This window comes from Pseudomyrmex gracilis, unplaced genomic scaffold, assembly GCF_002006095.1.
Source record: "Pseudomyrmex gracilis isolate BER0280 unplaced genomic scaffold, ASM200609v1 scaffold_196, whole genome shotgun sequence".
In the NCBI taxonomy this organism is placed as follows: domain Eukaryota; kingdom Metazoa; phylum Arthropoda; class Insecta; order Hymenoptera; family Formicidae; genus Pseudomyrmex; species Pseudomyrmex gracilis.
The window spans coordinates 189,435-212,227 of record NW_018020780.1 but is presented as its reverse complement, the minus strand read 5'-3'; the positions used below and the strand labels follow the sequence as shown (position 1 = coordinate 212,227).

Below are 22,793 nucleotides of genomic sequence, written 5' to 3'. Positions count from 1 at the left end.
AGTTTATTCATGAAACTTTTTTTGTTCATAAGTTTTTTATAAACAATGAGCGACGGATAAAACCTTCATATTATTATTCAGGGAGGTGACCTTGATAACATATGTCAAAATTGTTGAGATCGGAAAATAGTCCGTATAACTGCATAATTACCGCATATCGACACAAGGAAGCGACCGCGTTTTCCGCAGTGTCGGGTTTTACGATTACAGATTTTATTACACGATAAAATTACCAAGACCGACCGATTCGCAGTCGAGTTGGAGCCGAGCCAACGGCGATGTAACAATGTACGTGGCTGGCAAAGATTTTCAATTTGCAAGCACCTGTAAACAATTTATTATCAAAATGGATATCGAGAGAATAAAAAATCATGAGCAATGCGACAATATCGATTTAAGATAATTCGTCGGTGTGTGATTTCGCTGGAGTGTCCGCGCGGTACGCGAATTTCTATACGCGTGTTCTATAAATTCAATTGCGCGCGCGCGCAATTTGTATTTTTGCATCGCGCCAGAATGTAACGCGCGCCTTGGCCGAGGCGTTCGAAAGCGGAACGTGGATTATAAATAGACGGAATCCGTCTCGATGCCTGTCGTCTGCATCACACACCGCGTGAATCGCCATTTGGCGAACGCGGAAAAATATGGTGATTCTCTGTGAGAAGCACGTGATTCGGCACTCGTCTCGCTCAAAGATAGAGCGACGAGAAGGGAATCTCTTTTTTTTCTCTCTCTCTCACTCTATCGCCGAGATAAAACGATTTTATTTCTGCGTGTCGAACGTGATTTCGCTGACAGCCACAGCAGAGATATTCCACAGCGTCTAGTTTGTCGGAGGAAAAACAAGAAAGGTCGTGGCGACCGATACACGTAGCAACAAGTGTCACAGCGCGAAAAGGGGGAAGCTTCTTTTCTTTACACTCGTCGGCGAGTCCCCCTTCAATCTTATCGTCCACGTCGCGGCCATACACATATACATACACGTATCTTCCCTCCGTATCTGACCAATCGCGCGCTCGTTAACTTGCGCTAGGCCACTTCCAGGAAGCTAATCTCTTCCTCTTTGTGTGAGACACGCCGAGACGCGATTGTTTCGTTAGAAGACACGTATCCTCACGCCGCGCGTATAATTTATTTCACAGACCTTCGAATCAACGTGTTTGATTATTGTTTTTCTTAGAAAAAAAAATTACTTATTATTATATAGCTGACGAACACTCAGTGCGAATGGAAACGTTCCGCGATAACATTCTGATGAAAAAGCAAATATATTTGATTAATTACTTAACGCTCGTTTGTGCTCATTTAAGAACCTTTGTTAGTTTCAATTACGTCTGACACTCTACAAATAATTTTTTTTACGAGAAAAAATATATTTGGTGAAACTACAGCACGCAAGCGCTTGATTTCGCGATCCGAGAGAGAAAGTTTCAAATTCGCGCTAGATAAAAAGAGTAAAAAAAAAAAATAAAAAGTGCAAGATAATCAACGAAACTTCTCAATGTAAGAGAGTTGAAGCGGCCAGCTGGCTAAAGATCAACAGAGACAAAGGTTATCGGCGGGATACGTGCGCGCAATCGGCGGGGAATGTAAAACCCCGACGCGCGCTGTTCGAGACATTGTTGAAAACTCGTAGATCGGCTCCGGTTACGTGTCGCAGAAATAGAGCGAATTGAAAGTGTTGAAGGCAAAAGCGCGACTCTATCTAATTTATGATGTCATCCGATCCGATAATCGCGAACGTGCTAATAGAGGGGGCACAGAATGTATGTGAGACTTATTATATTCACTTCCATCCCCTCTCTCCTTCTCTCGCTTTTTCTTATCTCGGTAACGAGCGCGCGCGCGTGTGTGCGTGTGTGTGTGCAAGAAACTGACGATTCCTCCTTGATGTTACACTAGCAATATTTTTGAATACGTCAAGCGATAACAACGGAGTGAAAACAAGTGTGCGAATTGATATTGAAGTAGATAAATTATAGCATGTCTATCTTTCTTTTATCTTTTCGCGACTTCTCGAAAAATCGAAGAATTATACAACGCGGGAGAAAAAACAAATATGAAAAATACAACTAACGCGTGAGTGCGACTAATCAACCGAAGGATTTTTCGCGCTGATAACTACCGTCGCGATTGTTTTATTTTTTTTCTCTCTCTTTTCTCGTTGTTTTCGAGCACCGCGCAACCTTGTAGATTATTTAGCACGTCGCGCGATGTGCGTGCGTTTCACAACTGAAAAGACGAGAGGGATGTGATTTATCGTTCTCCGCGTTTTTCGTCCGCGGAAAAAAAAACCAGTCTCCCTCCAGTTTTCTTGCGCGCACAATTACACCGGCGGCGGACCGTAAATTGTATGCGCGCGCACACATTGAAAAGACACCTCGACGTTGAAAATTATATATTCGTATAAATTGCGCGCTATAAGTAACGATTAAAGGAGCAATCGAGAACGCGCAATTTACCCTCGCGGGCAAATAAAACGTCATATAAACGCGATCATTGATACCCGAGAGAGGCGATTACCATCCGACGACACACGGACAGATATTTTGCGATTTTTTCCTCCTCCCGAGACGAGGACAAATTGTATATCAGCGCCGATTCCGCTCTTCGTTAAAGTCCGCGCGACTGACATCCGAACGCACATGGGAGGATACGTCCGTGTTAATTAACAATTATCGCGGACGGGTTTGCTTTTTTTTTCTCTCCGATTAGCTTGCGCAACGGACTCGATAAAGCAATTCGCGGTTGCACGAACCCGAGAGAGATCTCTCCTTCGACGTCTCCTCCGCGCCCGTTGAACCGGACTGGGATGTGTCTCGCCGGTTATCGCCAGGCTCTGCGATATAAACGATAGAAACTTGAGGATAACAGAAGTATTTTTAAACCGCTGTTTTTTCCTGCTCACGTAGGACCGTCGCGACTGCAGTGCGTAATTAGCGTAGCTTCTCTCGCGTCGTGACTACATCGACGAAAAAAGAAAAAACGAAACAGTAAAAACAAAACAAAAATTATTCCAGAACAGGTTTTTCTTCCGCTGTAAATTTTTATCTTGAATAAATTTCATTAAAGGAGTTTCATTAAGATACATACGTGCGTAACATGAGACATATACGAGATTACATTAAGGCAATTATCCGCTCGCGCGCGGAGGATTTAAATCGCGCGCGTTGAGAGAAACTTCGTGGGAACGACAATTTGAACGTGCCGAGCGGCGACGAGTTTGTTTAACTTGGAGCACATAACAATTTTCATATCGTATTTTTTCCAATCTCAATGACAAATTGTATTCCAGCCGTGGAATAAGCCGGAGAAGCGGCTAAAAATACGCGCGACAAAGTAACAACTGCAACTTATCGGAAACACAGATACACGCGCTAAAAATATAAGTCTCGTTCGCGACGCGTCGCAACATCTTTTATTCGTCATTTTTTCAAATAGCGTCAAATCAACATCTGACAACATCTAATTATTTTTGAGACAAAACGTAATAACAATAACAGCGTGATTTCGAAACGAGGAGATATCTGCGATATCGAGAAGATACGATCAGATAGCTTTCTTTAAATAAACATCGACTCGTTCGATATTATGTACTCGGCGCAAGTCCGCAAAATTTGTACGGCGCGATTGATCATTAATTAATTTGTTTTATCGCTTGTTTCGCCGCGATTTTACATCGATATTGTTCACGCTCGACGCAGAATACGCTCGATTAATATTGTATGGCATTTGAAAAAAGGAAAAGAGAGAGAGAGAGAGAGAGATCTCCGTTGTACAATGTGTGTGCGTGTGTGTGTGTGCGTACGTACGTGCGTGCTGTTCGGACTTATCGGTTCACCGAGCGCACGCGGGGATAGCGCATTGCGTAAGTGATTGGAGACAAGCAAAGTTATTCCGCTCAATGATCAATTTGTCGCGGCGCGGTGAGCGCTCGAGCTGTGTGCTGTGCCCCTCGTGGTGCCCCGGCTATATGCCCATGTACGGGGACCCCAAGTGGTCTCAAAATGGCGCTCGATAATGAGAGAGGGACCTCTGGCGACGATTTTCGCGATCTCTCTCTGTGTAACCGCTTAATCGCGTCGATTTTACGGAAAAAGCGTGTTTTCGAGAGCGACAAGCAATTTTTTTTCCCTTCAAATTGACGGATTTGTTCTCGCTAAGTAACATTCCTTTTTAGCGCGGCCCGGCTTTGCGACACGCGAAGTCTTTCGGACTGTCGTTTTTTGTCCCCCTCGTTTCCGCCGTTTGTCACATTTCGGGAAGAGGTGTGACGACAACGGCGAGGCACCGTTTCGACATCGAGATCCAGTTTATTACACGACCGAGCGGCGAACATCGATTTCAATTGGCGTTTCTTTCGACAGCGCGGAAAACCAGCTGCCTGTCCACCGCGCGTTTTGCGGCAATCCGTTTGACATTTCACTCGAAAGCGATTGCGATACCCTAAAAGACGCATTCCTTCGGAGAACGTGCGCGCGCGCCTGCGTGTGACGTGTGCGCACAAGTATGCGTAAAAAAAAAAACGAAATATAAATATCACAATTGTCAAATCTCTCAATCTGATCACCGGAGAATCATCTCGCGAGTTTCTCTCTCTCTTAAACTCTCGACAATTAGCTCGATTAGTCTCGTTAATGCGCGCGCATAAAAATTCACAAACTATTGCCAAAGATCGTCGAGCGCAAAACGTCCCTCGTGCGTGTTTCTCCCTTTTGGGGTGCGCAATCACGTCCGCGGTTCAATCGTTTCTTTCTTTTTTTTTCCTCATTTTAGCGTCTGTTTTTTATCGCCGCCGATTTCATGGATGATGTGACCTCACCAACGCGCGTAATACACACGCGCGAGACAGATACACTTTTGTCCAGGCAGGCCTTTGGCGGAGAGCGAAACGGGCGGGCAGGCAAATACCGGGAGTTGAAACCAGGCCTCTCCGCACCAATCCCGGGGAGATAATTCTCAAAGCTTATTATACGAAATATCAAGGCCTTGCCTTTCTACGATACTTAAGTACGCACGCAGACACACACGCGCAACACGCGACGCACACGCAGCCGCGAGCGCGCGAAACGAGCGCAAGTGCGCGCACAGTGTGTCTCCGCGAAACGCGGCAAACGACACGCCCACGGTTCGCGATCGGCGTAACAGTTTTGCGACGAGAATAATAAGATTTCCTCGATTTTTTTAGTCGTAAAGGACGTCGCGAAATAAAGAAGAAGATGTGATATGATGCGCGACAATATTGCGCGCGCCGGGCGATCTTAAAAGTGGAACGCGAGAATTCTCTTCGTGAGTCACGCACGCTGGCCTCGTATTCTCGATATAAATTTAGCGTCAAACACGCTAGGCCGCTTTCGTGTAACATCTCGCACGTATATATTTCGATCTATCGAGCAAAAAATGACGATTTAAGCTAGAAGCTTGTTTGTTTTTTTTTTTTTTTTCGAGAACATTGTATTCGCGGAACAAGGAGACACGTCGCTGATTAACACGATCGGTTCTTAATTATTCGTCGCGGAAGCATTTGCCGTGTATTTACGGCTGAACTGAACCGACTTCTTAATTATGCAAGACGTGCGTAATACAATTTAAACGAGTTATCTCGCACGTATAATTAATGCAATTGCAAACCAGAGGAGAATCTCAAGTAGAAACAAAATTGCGTAATAATTTTAACGAGAACCTTTTTTTTTCACAATGGAAGCGCCTCGACGCGTTCTCGTTACTCGCGCGAGGGACTAAAAACAGACCCTCTCGATATCAAATATTACTCACAAGAAACCGTCACGCTCGATAACATAGAGCGATTGAGAAAGCGAACGTATATTGGTGGTCGTTAACAGCTGGCTTCCTACGTCTCCGCGACTTATGACCTATGTATTGAGTATGTGAGAGACACACTTTTATGTCTCAATTCATATATCACGATGACGCAGATCTTTAAGGAGAGAGACGATCACCGGATCGCATCCTTTTATTAACGATTTGTTGCGAGAATATCGAAATAGACGCGCGCGCCTGTTTTTTTTTTTTTTTTTCTTATCGCGTATCGTAATTCAATCATCTCCTCTCGCGTCGAGAGAGAGTTATGTAAAATTCTAAATTTAAATCGAGAATATTAAAATATATATTTTTGCGCCGGAGAGATAAAAAAAAAAAAAAAAAACAACCTATACATATCTCAATTTGCAATTCACATTTATTGTATTTTCCTCTCTCGCTCTCTCACGTGCGCTCGAAACGAAGAACGCGTTGAAAGTGATTCTTTTATTTTATCGCTCGCAAAACCAGACGCGCTTCCAGCGCTGTGAGATTTATTGTCTAATAAATATCAAATATGTAACCGACGAAACGAGTTTGCTTAGGTTATATATATTCTGTGCGCGAGATCAGAAGACAGGCGTGTGCTAATCGCGTTGGATCGCCTGCAAATGCCAAGTTTATTATCGCGCGGTTAATTAATCTGCTTATCACAATCGTAGGCTGTTAGTTCTTCTGTTTTATCGGGAATGTATATATATATATGACGCGAGACTCCGTTCTCCTCCGTTTCCATTCCTTTTCGATCAATTTCTTGGAAATTGCGAAACCTCGACGGATTGGGTAGACGTTTGTTAAAAAAATCCGAGACTTTAATTATATATTTTCGTTTCTACTTAATTTTCGATTCGTTTAATCTTCGCGAGCTGTTTTAGAGATCCAATTCAACATCGTGCTGATTAAAAATGGAAATCAGTTTTTTCGATATTTCCGAAACTTTATTTTACATAAAGCAATTTATTTTCAAAATTCAAAATTTCGATAAATAACGCGACCGTCGCAATCTTGCGATTCTCAGTCGCAAAATTTATCAGCTGCGACTAATAAACAGGAGGAATATTGAATACATTCGCGACGAGATCTCATTGCGAATTCTATTCGAAAGACGATTTTTCTCCGCGGCTTTCTTCGTAATCTCATTCACCGTTTCAAAACCTATCGCTCGCGCGCGCATAAAAAAAAATCATCTCTCATTACTCAATCGGAGATCGCACAACCTTTCACGAAGCGATGAATATCCCAACGGGTTAGAAATTGGCCGGCCCGGTAATCAATTCGATACCATCTCGTGGCATGTAAAATGCACGCATCATGAATCGAGTATCGAGAGATGTGATATTATCTCGCCGATAGATGGATTATTAGTTTCGTCATTATGTAACGACGACGAGTAACGTCGTCGCGCGCGTTGCGTGCGTATCGCGTAAGTTCAAAATGCCTTCCGCTTACTTTTACTCTACGGGAGCGCGCGCGCCGGTAGACGATTGCGGCAGATCGATTCGCCGCGTCGTCGAAAATAACGCGTCGATATGCATAATCGATCGGTTCTTAAAATAGATTCGCCGCATAAACGGTCAATTCATCTTCTCTCTGCTGAGAGTCGAAAGATTAAAAAAACAAAGTGCACGTCTCTCGACTCCTTTCGCGAAAAAAATAAATGCAAAGATCAAGGCGTAAAAAAAAAAAAAAACCCAGACCATAAATCTCTCGATCGAGAGACGAAATTAGATCGAGAAAAAGTAAATGACTAAATAACGCGCCCGGAGCAGGTGTGTGTCGAAACTGTTTGCCGCATGCACGTATGTGCGCTTACGCTCAATCATTTTATTACACGCCGAACCTGTCCCGAATTTGATTGTTCACGGATCTCCGACGAGGTTGCGTCTCGCCGGATCCGAACAAGGTTGATACATTTATTATCAGAAATGTCCCACCGAAACGAGTAATGAAACCTGTCTCGTCCCTGTCTCCACCCTTCATATATATATATACGCGGTGGTAATCAACGAGATATAAAACCGCTCGTCGTTCCTCGTCGAAAATCCGGTTTCCTTGAGCGCGTTCGCGCGCGCCTGTTATTTTCTTTTTCTCCCGAGAGGCTCTTCCCTATAAGAGCACTCCTTACAATAAGCGAGTCATCGTGCGAGCGATCGTGCGCGGTTGGAGATATAAATTTCTTCTTCGAGCGCTTTTATATCGCGCGCGAGACTACAAATCGAAACAAAAGCGTTTGCAGAGATATCGCCGTGTCATTTCCGTGAGACAAAAAGTCGTCGTCGTCGGGGAAAAAAAACGAAAAAAAACTCGAAAACAAACTCGAAAAGAAACAAAACCGCCGGTTCACTTTGGCCTCATTTGATTAAAAATCCGGACCGATGTAATCGATATTCGCTGTGCTTTCACTCGGTTATTATCAGGACTTTATTAGTAAGGGGATATCGAGTAACGAGCGGTAAAGTATCGTGGCAAACACGCGGCGCTCCATAAAGCCGCCTTGCACAATTCGCGCGTTAAGTCAGATGCATTCCGTTTGCACGGGAGACACTTTTCTCTTCAGCTTTCTGTACCTATATTAATTTTTTTTTATCAAACCTCAATTACGGCACGAACGAATGAATTGATCTGCGAATGAATTGACTGTGCATTCGAAATTTGGAAAAAAAAATATTCTACAAGCGCAAATATTTGTTCACGCGGCGAAAACGTTTTTCTCTCGATTTCCTGATTATTATTTTTATTAAAATCGAATTACGACATATCGAGCGAATTAACAAGTAAACCAGACCTTACAACCTTCAGTCCATAAATGGAGGTGGTCCAAATAAATTACGTTGCATTCTTAAATAGAACGTTTCGATCAATGTTTATTATAATTTTGATTATCATCAGCCAACTTCAAAGATCTTAAAGTAAAACGTTCCACTTAAGAATGCAACGTAATTTATTTGAACTATCTCCATCCGTAGACTGAAGGCTATAAGGTCTAGTTTACTTGTTTTAAGGCCGGTTTGATTTAAATTAATATTTATTTACGAGCAAATTAATTCTACGGTGTAATTAAACATTAAAAGAAAATGATACGCGCGAGTCGCGTTTGCACGGCGGAAACATTTTTCTTTCATCCGCTTTCCGTTTTGTTATTTGTCAAATCGAATTACGATATATATATCGGACGAATTAATCTACCGTGCAATCGAAATTGGGAAAAAAAAACTATCCGCGAGCAAATATTCGGACAGTGGAAACTCTTCTCTCGGTCTCTTGCTTGCCATATTTCACCTTTGTGAAAATCGAAAATGAATTTACCATGTGTTCAAAATTTTTACAGAAGAAAAAAGCTACAATTTTTACCAAAGAAAAGCGTGTATAAATAATCACAATCGATTCTATCGATCTTGATTGTTGTCGCTTTTATCTCGACGCTGATTGGACGTTTCTCTGATGTGTTTTTCGATTCATGTTGTACAAATCAAGAGGCACGGTACTGCCTTGCGCCGTTCGAGTGCGACTTTGTTGCGCGCGTCTTTAAAAACTAAAATAAAGTCACGTGACTGTGGTGACAGTCAGGAGACAGTGAGGAGAGAAAAAACAACACATGACTAAAGTCACGTGTCTTTAAAAACGTGATTAAAGTAAAGTCAGGTGGTGTTTTTCCACTTCTCCTTCTCACTATTTTTTTATTTTGATTTTCATGCGTTATTTCTGACATCTCTCTAATGTATTATATGGTTTGTAAGGCGTATATATTAACTATCATCGCGCGGTGACAGGTTGTGTTCACTGTGACACTACGCGTTTAAATAAAAACAACAATAGCTTGCGCGTAGCCTGTGTTGTGCTAGTAAAAAACAAAAAAAAACGTAATTCTCGGAATATCGGGTAGCGAAGATAATTGGTTGGAAATTGCACGGCGCGCAGACTAGAATTTTACCTTGTGCTCCAGTCGGAGCGCGCGGTCCAGATTCTCCCTCGGGATCAATGGGTCGTTGCTCCCGTGCCTGCGGCGACTAGGAGAGCTCCCGTTGCAGCAGGAGCAGCGACCGGAGCGGCATTTACAAGAATCGCCATTTAACGTCAGCCCGTTCTTTCTTGTCTCTCGCATACGCGGGTTAATATTGTTATTTAGCGATTCGCCAGAGAGCGTCTCGACGAGAGCGGCGACACATTCTTTTTCTTTTGTGTTATCTTCCGTTTTGACAAGAACAAATATTTTCGACCGCTCGCGAGAACAATGTTTGCAATGTTTTATTTGTCCAGATATAAATTACACGCTGTGTTTTGAAAGATTGTACGATCTCAACGAGATATATCGAACTTCCCATCTGTCCTCAAGCGCATTTAAGCGCGTAAATTATTTATTGCTCTTAAGTAATATCTTGTGCTTATTATTTCCATTTTTTGTTCTCTCTTTGTATTTTGGTCTATTTTTTCGCATCAGAGATTCGTCTTCGTGGATAAATAAATAAAAACAGTAACGCAACCATTGCACCTTATGCGAAAGAGTCCTTTTTCAAGAATTTCAAATAGCTTTAGTTTGTAATAATTTTCGAAGAGAAACATTTTTCAGAGGAAAGTGCATATCTTCTTCATCGACGTAATGATTCTGTTACGAGGTCCCGATTTTGTTACGTTTCTCTCTCTCTCTCTTTTTCTTTTCTCACGCTCTCGCGTCAGGAAAGACGGTATTTATCGCGGCCTTCGCGCGCGGAGATACATCGCCGATCGAACCGAGCGATCCCGCATGTTCTCAGTGTGTACGCGCGTATGTGTAACATATACAAACACACATATACACAACGTGTGTCGGGGATTGGAAAAACTTTCCCCGCATGGGTTTTAAGCGCTCGGAGTCTTTGACAATACGGAAGACAGCAATTTACAAGAAGATTCCATCGGTGCTCACCGTGTGGCGTGATAGGTAAAAGGAATGCGAAGAGGGAAGAAAGAGAGAGAGAGAGGAAAAAAAACAGACGCAACACGACCCGGTAAAATGAATTTTATACCCCGCGGAGAGACTTTCTCTAAAATAGAGAGAACGCGGGAACTTCTTTTTGTATGTATACGAGCGCAACACACAGCGAGAGACCTCATCTTGTTCACCACACGTTTGGAAACGATATCCGATAACTCGGAATGTTCTGACGCGTCGTCGAAAACTCTCATATCTCTCTCTCTTATTCTTCCCATTATAATCCCTCTGCGCCTTCTCTCGATATTTTTTCCCCGCGATATTGATTACATCTTGTACATACTCGCGTTACGCCACTATCTCGTTACAAACGCCGAACGTGTCTGTCCGAGCCGAGAAACGATAATTGCTCGCACACGCAAAATATCTGTTTGATATTTTTCTCTCTCTCTCTCTCGCGCAGATCGATTCGAAATTCAGTGGAATGAATCAATTATCAACAACGAATAATAATTTGATATAACGTACCGAAATCTTAATCCAAGCAGTCCCGTTATTATTACGCTCTTACGTGATAAACCTCACCCTCTCGAGCGAGACACACACTCCGCTTTTTTAACTGCGGTGTTTCATTTTAGCGTTATCGCTTTACGATATAGTCGTAAATATTGTACACGCCTGTAACGAAACGGCTAATAATTGACAAGCGCATTTCGCGCGAGAGTATTTTTCAGACGCAACGCGATCGAATTGTTAATCGGACTTTGATTTTCTGCATCCCCTGCACAAGGCGCGGAAGATTTTATTCTTACTTGCGTGTGTGTGTGTGTGTGTGTGTCTAAGCGGCATTGTCGGGGCTTTACGAATCGGCGAGCACGCATTATATTCCGATGCGCTTCCTGCATAATATTGCGCGCTTATCGCGCGCGTGCGCGGAGATAACCACGGAAAAAGAGATTAACCGCGCAATATCTCAGGGATATTTAGCGCAGCGGGTCGGTTGGCAGGCAAATATAATAATATCTCTTTCAGGAAAGACCTGCTTTCGTCGGCCAGACGGTTTTCACTATCTTCACCACGCACTTCCGTTCGACACCGAGCGACACTTTAATTAACAAGCACGCGCGTTTCGAGACCTCGTTGCCGCATTTAATAAAGCCGGCAAGTGTGTGTGTGTGTGTGAGAGAGAGAGAGAGAGAGAGAGAAAGAAAGAGAAAGAGAGAGAGAGAGAGGAATAAACTTGCTACTGTGTTGCTTCGCGACGAAGGATGAAAGTGAACGGTAGTGTGTATTTTATTATATACGCGTCGATGTGTCGTTTCCTTTATAAACGGCTGTAATTAGAGATCGCCCATTAGTTCCCGCGGTATATAATGCTGTTATGTACTACCTGCCACTCGGAAAATGAAAGAATTATCTATTTTGACGCAGTTGGTTGTATTATTATACGTCGTTGTTAAGCGACGAGAAAGGCCGTCCGTCGCTTGATTGTCACACGTCCGAGTATTATATCGAAACGAATGGCGCGCGTCAATAATATATATTTACGGTTTATTAATAGAAATTAATGTGCGCGCACGTGCGGTCACATGTGTGTGTGTGTGTGTGTCTATCAATGTTAAACGTTCGTTGAATGCCGGAAAAGCGAGTGTATCGCGCATGGACTTTTCAAGTCTACGCGCGCGATTGATTGATGAATGCGCGCGAGAAACCGGCGACAGAGTCGCGCATCCGCTTCGCTGCCACGTGAAAGCGAACATGAGAGAGAGACACAGATCTGGGGGTCGCGCGCGCGCAACGTAGTGTAATTCGCATCTGGACGGTAAAATAACGAGGAACTCTCGACATCTTTCGAGAGTTATACGACAGACATCTTTTTTTTAAATAAACGTTTCCATTTACACTCATATATACATATGTATATTTCCATAATGAGTCTCGAGAGAGAGAATTAATAAAACGTTCGAGACAATTAGTCGTTCGCCAACATCTGCACGTCCTCAAATAATTAATAGCGTCGTCTTGATTAATGGACATTCGATAGTTTTTTTCTCTCTCTTTCACCACGTTCCAGGTGACAACGTACCGATTAAAATTGCACAAAACAAAACGTAATTTACAAAATTCGCGAAATTTCGCGAACGCAGGCGAGGAAACACGTTTCGCAAACAGGCTCGCGCGAGCTACGAATCACAAAAAACAATTAATTAGAACATAAAACATAAATTAAATAATATTAATATGTATTGTATTATTATATCAATTTTATTATATTAATTAATTTCGAAAGAAATTTAAATAAAAATAAACGACGCGGAATATTCTGATAACGTTCTACTAAGAATAACGCGCAGTAATACGCGCTTTGAACAAAAGAATTAAACACGTTGCCACGAAGGAGACGTATAAAAAAAATTTACGAAAACATAAAATCTCTCCTGAAGTCCATTGTGTCATCGAGAAGCTTTCCACGCGCGCAAGTAATCGGGGTGTTAACGCTATTATCGCATTAGCCGGCGAGCTTTTTGCAATCAGTATAAATTGGATATAAAAGTCGTGCGCACAACATTACGTCTTTTTTTTTGTTTCGTCGTGCGTCAGTCGTCAAGAAATTACGTTTTTTCTTTGCGCGACGCGTTCCGTATCGATTTCCACGCCGGGCGAATATCGCGTAGCACACGTAAGAGGATTACGATTTACGTAAAGTAACGCGGCGCAATGTTGCAATATATAACCAACGTCCACTTCTCTCTCGATGTAGGGATTCACACGGGCGAGATAGCGCATAATCTCGCACCGATATGTACGGCATTACATCGAATGCGGTGTGCGTTTCTCCGCTTTGCGCAATGCTCAAGCCCTCCGGGCGTTTCGCGCGCGAAGGATGAGGGATTTGCATGCGAATTATGTGGGGATACACTTCATAGTTCCATAAGGTCATCTCTTGTCGAGAGAGAGAGAGAGAGAGAGAGAGAGAGAAAGAGAGAAAGAGAGAAAGAGAGAGAGAGAAAGAGAGAGAGAGAGAAAAAGAGAGAGAGAGAGAGACTCGCGCTCTTTACAACGGGAGGAACGTAGTCGATCTCTTTTTCCAACGTGTACCCTCTCGTTTTAGATCAAAAACTTCTGCTTGTAACGTGTACATTAATCTTCCTGGGCTGTTCGTTATGGCGGCTGATAATTTTGCGGCTGAACAGACCGCAGGATCGACGGTCCTTATTATCGAGTCTAAGTTTTGGAAATAAATTATGTTGCGTTAAAATAAAAAAAAAAATCACCGAGAAAATAAAAACGCAATTTCTGAGGGAGTTTCTATCTTGACAAACCAATCTCTACCCTAATTACTAGTCATTAAATGTTCAGACGAATCTAAAACCGATCCGAACTTGGTTGGGAGGATTAAAAATAAATTTTTCTACGTGTATTACGTAAAATAAAAAACTATTGAAAGTAGAAACTAATTGAAGAGAAATTTCATTTAATGAAGTTTCCGTTTTAATAAACTAATCTCTGTTCTAATTAGTAGTCATTAAACGTTGAGACGCGTCTAAGATGACACGAACTGAAAGGAAGATTAAAAATACATTTTTCCATCTTTTTATCGGTTTCCGCGCCGAGTTCGAACCGTTCGAATCAGTCGGAAACCAACGAGGCGATCGGAGCTCCCGATACGCGCGAAAGTAGCTCGATCGTAACGGTCAGTACGCTTCTCTCTCACTTTGACCTTTCTCCTTCATTACTTTCACGACTGCCGACCTTCGACCCCCGCGTCAACTCGAATCTGTTTAAGGAGATCTCGCGAACGGTCTCCTGAACACGATATCTGTTCGTGCGACAACGTGTCGTCTCTCGAGACACAATCTCCGGCGCTTTCGCGCTGCGCAATCGAGATCGGTTTGTTACGTACGAGCGGGGGAGGTTATTCGCTCGTTATCGCGCGACCGCGATTACGGTATTCGCGGAATGTCGGCGAGCTTTCACTGGAGAAGATGTCGGATGGACTTCCGATAGCGCGGGTGACGACGACGACGACACACGTCTCTCTCCCGACCTTCCCCGGCGGCGGGTTCGAATCGATATCGGAACCGCAGGCGTGCGCGCGCGAGAGAGAAAGAGACATTTCCGGTGCGCGAAAGCGCAGAGGTCTTGTCGAATTCCAATCAGGCGGCGGTCGCTGACAGATAAAAAAAAAAGCGGTTTTAAAGTTGGAAGCGTGAGGTAATCATCGGGTGCAACTTGACTTGTCGCACGAAACTCCCGAGTGATAAGCGTAATTTATGGCGTTAGACTTACGTACGATTATTTTTTATTTTTTTTCTTTTTATTGTTCTCCGCGCGTTATCGTCGAGTTATAATGAACACGTGTAAGCGGCATTAAGTAAGTTTCATGTACACTTAAAGCGGCGTTACGAGTTTCTCGGATTGTCTGTTTGAGTGTTGTATTGTTTTTGTATTATCTACGCCTGAGGAACGCTTCCATTATATCGGCACCGCATTCCCGAAAAAGATCGAATCAAGAGTCTAAGAGGATTCTGGTTTTGACAATAGAAAGACGCTTCGACCGGCCGTTCAAAGAGAAGAAATACGTCACACGTCTGAGACGGCGCAGCGGCGTCGTATATAATCGAATATTCTTAGAAAATAGTTTAAAAAATAATTCGAGACAAATCTGCTTCGCAACGCCGGGTACCGAATTATCGTCGTCGGATACGATAAGGTAAAAACCGCGTTGCAATGCGCATTTCGTCAAAAGCTTCTCGCTTCTCTTCACGTTCGCGAATATGACGCGCGCGTGCGCATGAATCGAACAAACAAGCTTGCTTAATTATCCTTCGAGAGATAATGCCCGGCTCGCGCAATGTGTATTCAACTGTCAAAAATACACGATAAGCAACGTTGTTGCGTTTATCGTTAAATAATATATCGTTAAATACGCAATATGGAAACGTTCCGGCAATTGTATTTTTTTGTTTTTTTTTTTTGGTTTTTTATTTCGGGTTGAAGTTACGTAAAACAGAATAACAAATTTCGCATCACCGTGCTGCCAATTGCGCCGCGATTCTTCGCGAGAAAACAGATAGACCGGTGTTCCGTATTGCATTTCAAACGCATACATTTGTTGTTTCGCGAGAAACAACGATTCGCAATTAATAATCTTGGCAATAACACGAGAACTTCGATGAGTAAAAAAAAACACGTAAATACATTTTTCTTTCTTTTGCATCCGTTTTCTCGGTAATTTGATTTTTCGCGCTTAACTTCACAAACTTTACTTTGATTAGAAATCTCAGAAATCAAGCAAATATCTGTTGATGACTGTTCCAAAAAGGCGCAAAGAACGAAAGACAATGGAGATCTACGAAAACGACCTTTTGCAGCGAAAACAAGACGTTGCTCGAGTTGAAAATATCACGTTACAGTCGAAAAACAAACGGCTTTATCTAATTGGAAGCGCGATTAAAGAAGGAAACTCGAACATTGAAACAGAAGATTCATTTTCACTATAGTATTTCTTCCAAAACCCCTCCTCCCCAAAAAACACATATAATCGATTTTCAAGTCGCTGTTGAACACCGCGCACTGACAAGGACTACAACGCGATATGCCCGGTTCTCTCGACAAGGAAGTCATTACACGAAAGGATCGACGAGTTCTTTTCGCAGTCTATCGACCTCCCACCTACGTCATCGTTTGCAATCTTGAAACTCGCTCGGAGTCACCTTTTGCCGCGCGCGCGCGCGCACGTCATATATCAGCCGGTTGAGAGAGAAGTCCCTCCGGTGCGGGATTAATTACTATATATCCCAACCAGCTTGAAAGCCTCTGTAAACGCGTTTTCGTGTGACGTACGTTACCGTGTGATCTTTTAACGCGTTAACCTTTCGAACGAGAAAGAGAGAGAAAGAGAACGAAATGAGAGAGAGAGACATAACCGACTCTCGTTTTGCTTTCGCGACGCTATACAGACGCGGTAGGTATAGAGCGTTGCGACGACCTTCTTCTCTGGTATTTTCGGATAAACAAGAGAGGCGCCGCTCTTGGCAGAGTTTTAGAGCGACGTTTGTTCGCATATACACACCAGGTACATATATATTATTAACGTCGGATATTGCAGCAGAAAATTGCGACAAGCTAGGAAACATATAAAATTTTGAAAACTCGTATGTTAGTATTGCCATAGATACAGTCAAGATAATCCACAAGTAAGTGTCCCAATGTGACCGTGTTAAGAAATTAATTATCAGCAAGTAATTAACAAAGTAGTTTAATCTGTAAAGTCGAAGTCATATCTTCAGAAATATTTAACTAGGTGTTATATTTGGTAGTTTGGTTTGAAAAATGTTTATTAATAAAACATCGAGAATTGTATGTTCAATGTATATTTGCATATATGATAATTATTTTCTTTGTCCCACCAGTGATACACGACCGGTTGTTGGAACGCATTGATTTATTAACGCGGTTGCTCCGAATTTCAATAAAATCAGTGTTTTAATGAAATCAGTATCATTATATAATTAATCTTCTACCCACGTGAAAAACGTCGATGTGATGAATTTTATAATTGTTACGATGTAGTAAATCACCTTGGATGTTGCGTCGTGTTGCGTATAAAAGATATATGCGGACTCATCGGGCGGAAAGATTCCCGAGTTAAAATAATTCGTATTTTTTTTTTTTTTTTGCAACGCTATTTATCGTCTCGCGCGCACGCGAGAGTGAGAATTTCTTCAAAATCTTTCTTGTTTTACTGGCCCCGGATCGATCGGTGGTTCGCAACAGTATGTGTGGTGATGACCACACACACGCACACGCACACACTCGCTTACGTAGATAAACTTTGCCTTCCTATCTAAAAACATGTTCCGCCACTCGTTTTATCGCCCGTACACACCGAGTTAACCGACTCGTCGTGACCGGCAAGAAAATGCACCGTTTAAAAACCTCCTTCTTAGTAACTTCATTTTAATAGCGTCAACGATAATCTTATTTGTCACGCCGCGGGTCGATCGCGAGACTCCTCTCTGCCTCCTCCTCTTCGTCGTTCGGCGTTTTGCCAGCCGCGTCGTTATCGCGTGCACGCTCTAAATTCGCGCGAGAATCGCAAGAATTTATAATATTATGTAATACGCAACAACATGTTTGGCATGCAACATTGAGACGTCCGAAAGCTTAACAAGATATCGATCGTGCGTGTGTGTGTGTGCGGCGTGTACTCATTCAACTATCGCGAGAACGGTCGGAGAGATATCATTAGTTCCAGCGCTCTCCGAGAACGACAAGTGGGTCTGCGTAAAAAAACCTGCGTAAAAAACGAATAAAAAAAAAAATAATTAAAAATTTCAAGACGCAGCTGTTCAATTTCGATCGCGTAAATTTCTGCTGCGCGCGCTATCGCGTGAGATCTTCCTCGCGTGTCGAAAATTCTCAGCGAGTCGGGGATATATCACCCACCCATCGAGGTGATGAGCACCTCTATATGCTTATCAAGCTGTTGCCCAATCGATAATCGTGCCATTGCTCCGGGAGAAGCGGACTCGTTCGGAAATGCAGAAGAGGCTCATTGGGAGAGAATGACGTCACTACTCTTGAGACACAAATAATCGTTGTCGGAGAACAGAATGATGACAATAATAGACGCGCTATAATACGAGGATACTGTTATAGCTCGAATATATTCCAGAGAGACAGAGAGAAAGAAAAAAAAAAGAAACGTTTACCGGTTTCTTAATCGTCGAAATTCCCCGCGATTGTTACGAGAGTCTTTTTGCCCATTAAAACGACCGCGCGAAAGAGTCTATAAAAAATTTATTCCCTTGGAATCCGTCGCGAAAAAAATCCAACGACGAGAAACAAATCGTCGTACTGCGAATCGTTCGGTGAAAGTTTAAGAATGCGCGCTGATGAGATATCGCTGATTATTACACTTCTTTTTATTTTTCCTTTTTTTTTATTACGTAAGTAAATAATCTTATCGCGCCTGACCTCTCTCTTTCTCTCTTTCTCTCTCTCTCTCTCTCTCCGATCGCATGCAACTTATTTCTTGCACTTCGAGAGTGCGCGCGCTGAAAATGTCCAGAACGTTTAAAAATGTCGCGATAACGTCAAACGTTAAATTTCGATGAATTTTGAAGAACACCTGTCACGCGTGACGCGCATGTGAAACGTCGCGGCTGTTTATCTCGATGTTTCAGCTGCTAGAAAGAAATTAAAAACGAACGAAAGACGTGCGTGCAAAAAAAAAATTCCTTCTTTATCCCCTTCCCCTCTCTCGGCGCAAAAATGCGAACGCCGTCTCTCATTACGTAAACTCGCGGTCGCAAAAACTGCACGCTCTAAATATACATATACGACCGGAGAGAGAAAGAAAGAGAAAGAGAGAGAGAGAAAGAGACAGCGCGATTTCGCTCGAGGCGCGTATTAATAATCGAACTTGCAATATATAAACGTGCGGGCAATATTTAACAACGCGACACACACGATGTGTCGCGTTATAGAGCAACAACTATATCGGGCGACATGTACAAAATGATATTTGCATTCATGCGTGCAGAAATTCAATAAGCGAGAGCGGGTATGTAAAGCGCGATCGGGTCTCGCGATTTTAATATGACATTTTATATATATGTATATAATTGTACAATTATGCGCACGTTAAAACACACACACACACACACAAAGAAATCATATCCCGCGGCGGCGGCGGCGACGGCGGCGACGACAACGACGACGACGACGACGACGACGACAATGCCGTGTGACGACGAGAAACACGTGACCAACCACGTCCCACCTTTCATTGAAACACTGCCCGGCAAATTAATACATACTGGAACACCGATTGGCCAACGTCGCGCCGTCGATCGGGCACCCGTTATGCTAATTTAATAAGTGTCGTTCCTTATAAATTCTCCGAGCTTTCCATTCGCTTCCCTTCTCGCGAGATCGAATCTCACGTGGCTCTCTCTCTCTCACACGCGCGGTGGAAAACGACGTTTTAATATAAAACAAAAACGCTCTCTTTTATACAAAGAGGGTGTGTGTATATCGCTCACCGTATATATCAATCGCGCGAACATTAATGAACTTCGCGATAACTCGCGCGTCGCCGAATATATTGCGATAATATTGTCTCGAATTCCACGAATTGGATCCTCGAATAAGATGAATATCCCGACAATAGGATCATTTATTTTAAGAGAAAATAATTTTTTTATGTACATATTAAACGTAACAATTCCCAGTGGTTCAAATATTTTTTTACCACTCTTTTAAGTATTTCTAAATATTAGTTTCTAATTTTACGTACGCAAATATTTGATTACAATTATTTCTTTTAGCGCAAACGTTCGAGATCTCGTTTCTTCCCTCAAAAATCGATGCGCTCGTATTTTCCCCTCAGCTCGGAAAGTTCGAGAATTTCCCGTGTTTCGAGACTGATTTTGATTCACGCGAGCAGTTGAACTCGATCGAAGATCGACGACCTCGAAGAAGAAGCTTGCACGACATCCCGAACGACGAATCCTCCCGACTTATCTACTTACCAGTTATCTTTGACGGGTTTTCTCGCGCGCGCGCGACAGAGATTTCGAGAACCCTTCGAACATCTGCGAGATACGCGTGCAAAAAAATAAACGCGAAGCGCAAACAACGCAATCTCTCTACGCGAAACCCGATAAGAAGTAACCGTGAAATATATTTCTGACGTTTTTTTTTTTTTTTTGACGTTATTAAAAAAGTACGTATAAGTTTATTAACAAATTACTTTTATATCCAACAATGCATTTCACGGAGTAATTTCTTTTTGTCATTTACAATCTGTTGGTGCAGAAAGAATTTGCGAGAGAGAACACACAAGTAAAAAGTCTTATCGAAAACACATTCTCGTTGATAAATCGATAAAAGCGCAATGTTTGTTCGTTAAGTCGCGACATGGCAATCAAAACACGGTTGAAAACGCAAAAGAAAACGAAAAATATATTGCCGATAGAATGTTTATGTCGGTGAAATTCTTGTAACCCTTTATATAAATAAAAGTGTGACAATCTGTTCTATTTATAGATCGCGAACTACACAAACAGTGCGTGTGCGTGTGTCGCTTCAGATAAGAAAATAATTTACGTGCGTATAAATATCAACGACAGAGGTTTTCGACGGAATTTATAGCGCGCGTTATTATCGCATCGCGCGCGCACACTCGAAAGTCTCTGAAACTCGTTCTCCGAACTTCAAGAGAACCACACGTTTCAAACCAACGGCCTCACTCGACCTTCCTCTCGACCTTCTCTAATTCGAATCACAGAATTACATTACGTGTGTGTATATACACACGTACATTCGATCAAAGCTTGTGAAAACAAAATTAACTATTCAACGAAAAAGTGAGCAACCAGGTTTTCCTCTCTCGTAATTAATTTAATTCGCAAAGCTCGCGATGATTCCAGTTTGATCACAGTCGAAACAAAAGAAACTTGATATTAAAGAGAGATGAAATATTAAATACGTTGAATTATATAGTCGAGAAACAAAAGAAACTTGATATTATTAAATAATCAATGAAAAGACTAAAATAATTTAATTTTCCGAGAGATTAAATATTCGATACGTTTATTTAAATATACGATTGAAACAAAAGGTACGCGATATTGTTAAACAATATCGTTACATTTTAAACACGAGATTAAAATGAAATAATCCACCGAGAACGAGAGAGACGAAATATCGAGTATGCAAATGTTGTACTGGCACATTAAAAAGAACTGCAAAAGCGAGCGCGAGAGAGAATATATTATTACACGAGAAATAAATTTGTAACGAGACTTCAACTAGTCGACGAGATCCCGCGGTGCCAAAGACTGTGTACGAAACGCAATACAATTCGAAAACGGAGCGACGTGTGTAGCAAAGTCCATGTAGGACGGCGTAGAAAATATGCGAAGGACGAACGCGAGACCGAACGTAAACATCGCGCGAGTGACGAAAAGGAGAGGGAAAAAAAACAAAATTTTGCTCGATTTTCGGATGTGTATGTCGCGGCAACGATGCGAAGTCGGCCGCGAGAATCGATCGCGATCGATACGCCGGCCGACGGCGGCGGGGTGTCGACCTCCGGCGGCCGCAGTCTCTGGTGAGAGGGTTGAACGACTTTCTGTCCCGACTCACCCCCTCGTCGGCGCCGCGCCAAAGGGGCCGAGGCAGGAGGAGGGTTTGGCTTTTTCTCTCGCGCGAGCGGGGAGTCATATATACATATACATTGTGTTACGTAAACTCACCTGCATCAACGGCACCGAGAACTGCGGCGCGAGGTGGTCGCTCGATGATTTGGTTGTCTTCTCGGACGTCGGCGGCGCCGGCACGTCGTTACTTCTCGTGGCGTGTTCCGGGATTGCGGACTGCCGCGCTTCCGGTGAATGCGGTGCTTCGTCGCGACGCCCGTCTTCCATGCTCGCTCCTTTTTCTTCTTCCAGGAAACGGGATGATCCGAGAGTCACTGCGTTGAATGCTCAACGACGACGAAGACGATGAGAGATTCGCGCGAATCGAAACCGCGACGAGGTCCGTTCCCCGATATGCGGAGCGCGGATTTCCGAATTCGGAGTCGCGCGAGGGAAGCACACCCGGTTATTCGCGTCGGTCACGTGGCTTCGCCGTACGACGTTACAAACAGTTTTACCTTGCGCTCTATAAGCGGTAACGGGACGAGAGCGCCAGATATCACACGAGAAATCGAGCGAGGACTTATCTCGCGCGCGAGAGACGGACGCACACAAGAATAGGTATCAGAGAAAGAGACACACGGCGCGGGGGCGCGAACTGCACACTTTTGCGCGACTACTTCGCGAACGGCACGAAGTTAGCCGCACGGCGCTGCGAATACACGGGAAACGCGCGATGTTAAAACAAACGGAAAAATTATAATAATAACACGCTCGACGACAACACGAGGCAACGACGGGGTTCGGCACTGCGAGAATCTCGTCGCCTCGTTCTGTTCCGTCTCGCGCGGCTGCCGCCCCACCCGAGTCAAGCCGAATGCCGAGTAACCAACCCCCCCGCCCGGCCGCGT

General features: G+C 43.2%; 1 protein-coding gene across 1 annotated transcript in view; it reads right to left on the bottom strand.

Moving 5' to 3' along the window:
* The window catches only part of LOC109858280 (protein FAM46C-like), an 83,184-nt gene extending 60,485 nt beyond the window's left edge, over nt 1–22,699 (bottom strand). Inside the window, exon 1 of the mRNA XM_020435368.1 lies at nt 22,000–22,699. Coding sequence (XP_020290957.1) covers nt 22,000–22,170 — 171 coding nt within the window. The 5' untranslated portion in view covers nt 22,171–22,699. The remainder of the gene's footprint in view (nt 1–21,999) is intronic.
* Between the last annotated feature and the right edge of the window lie 94 nt (nt 22,700–22,793).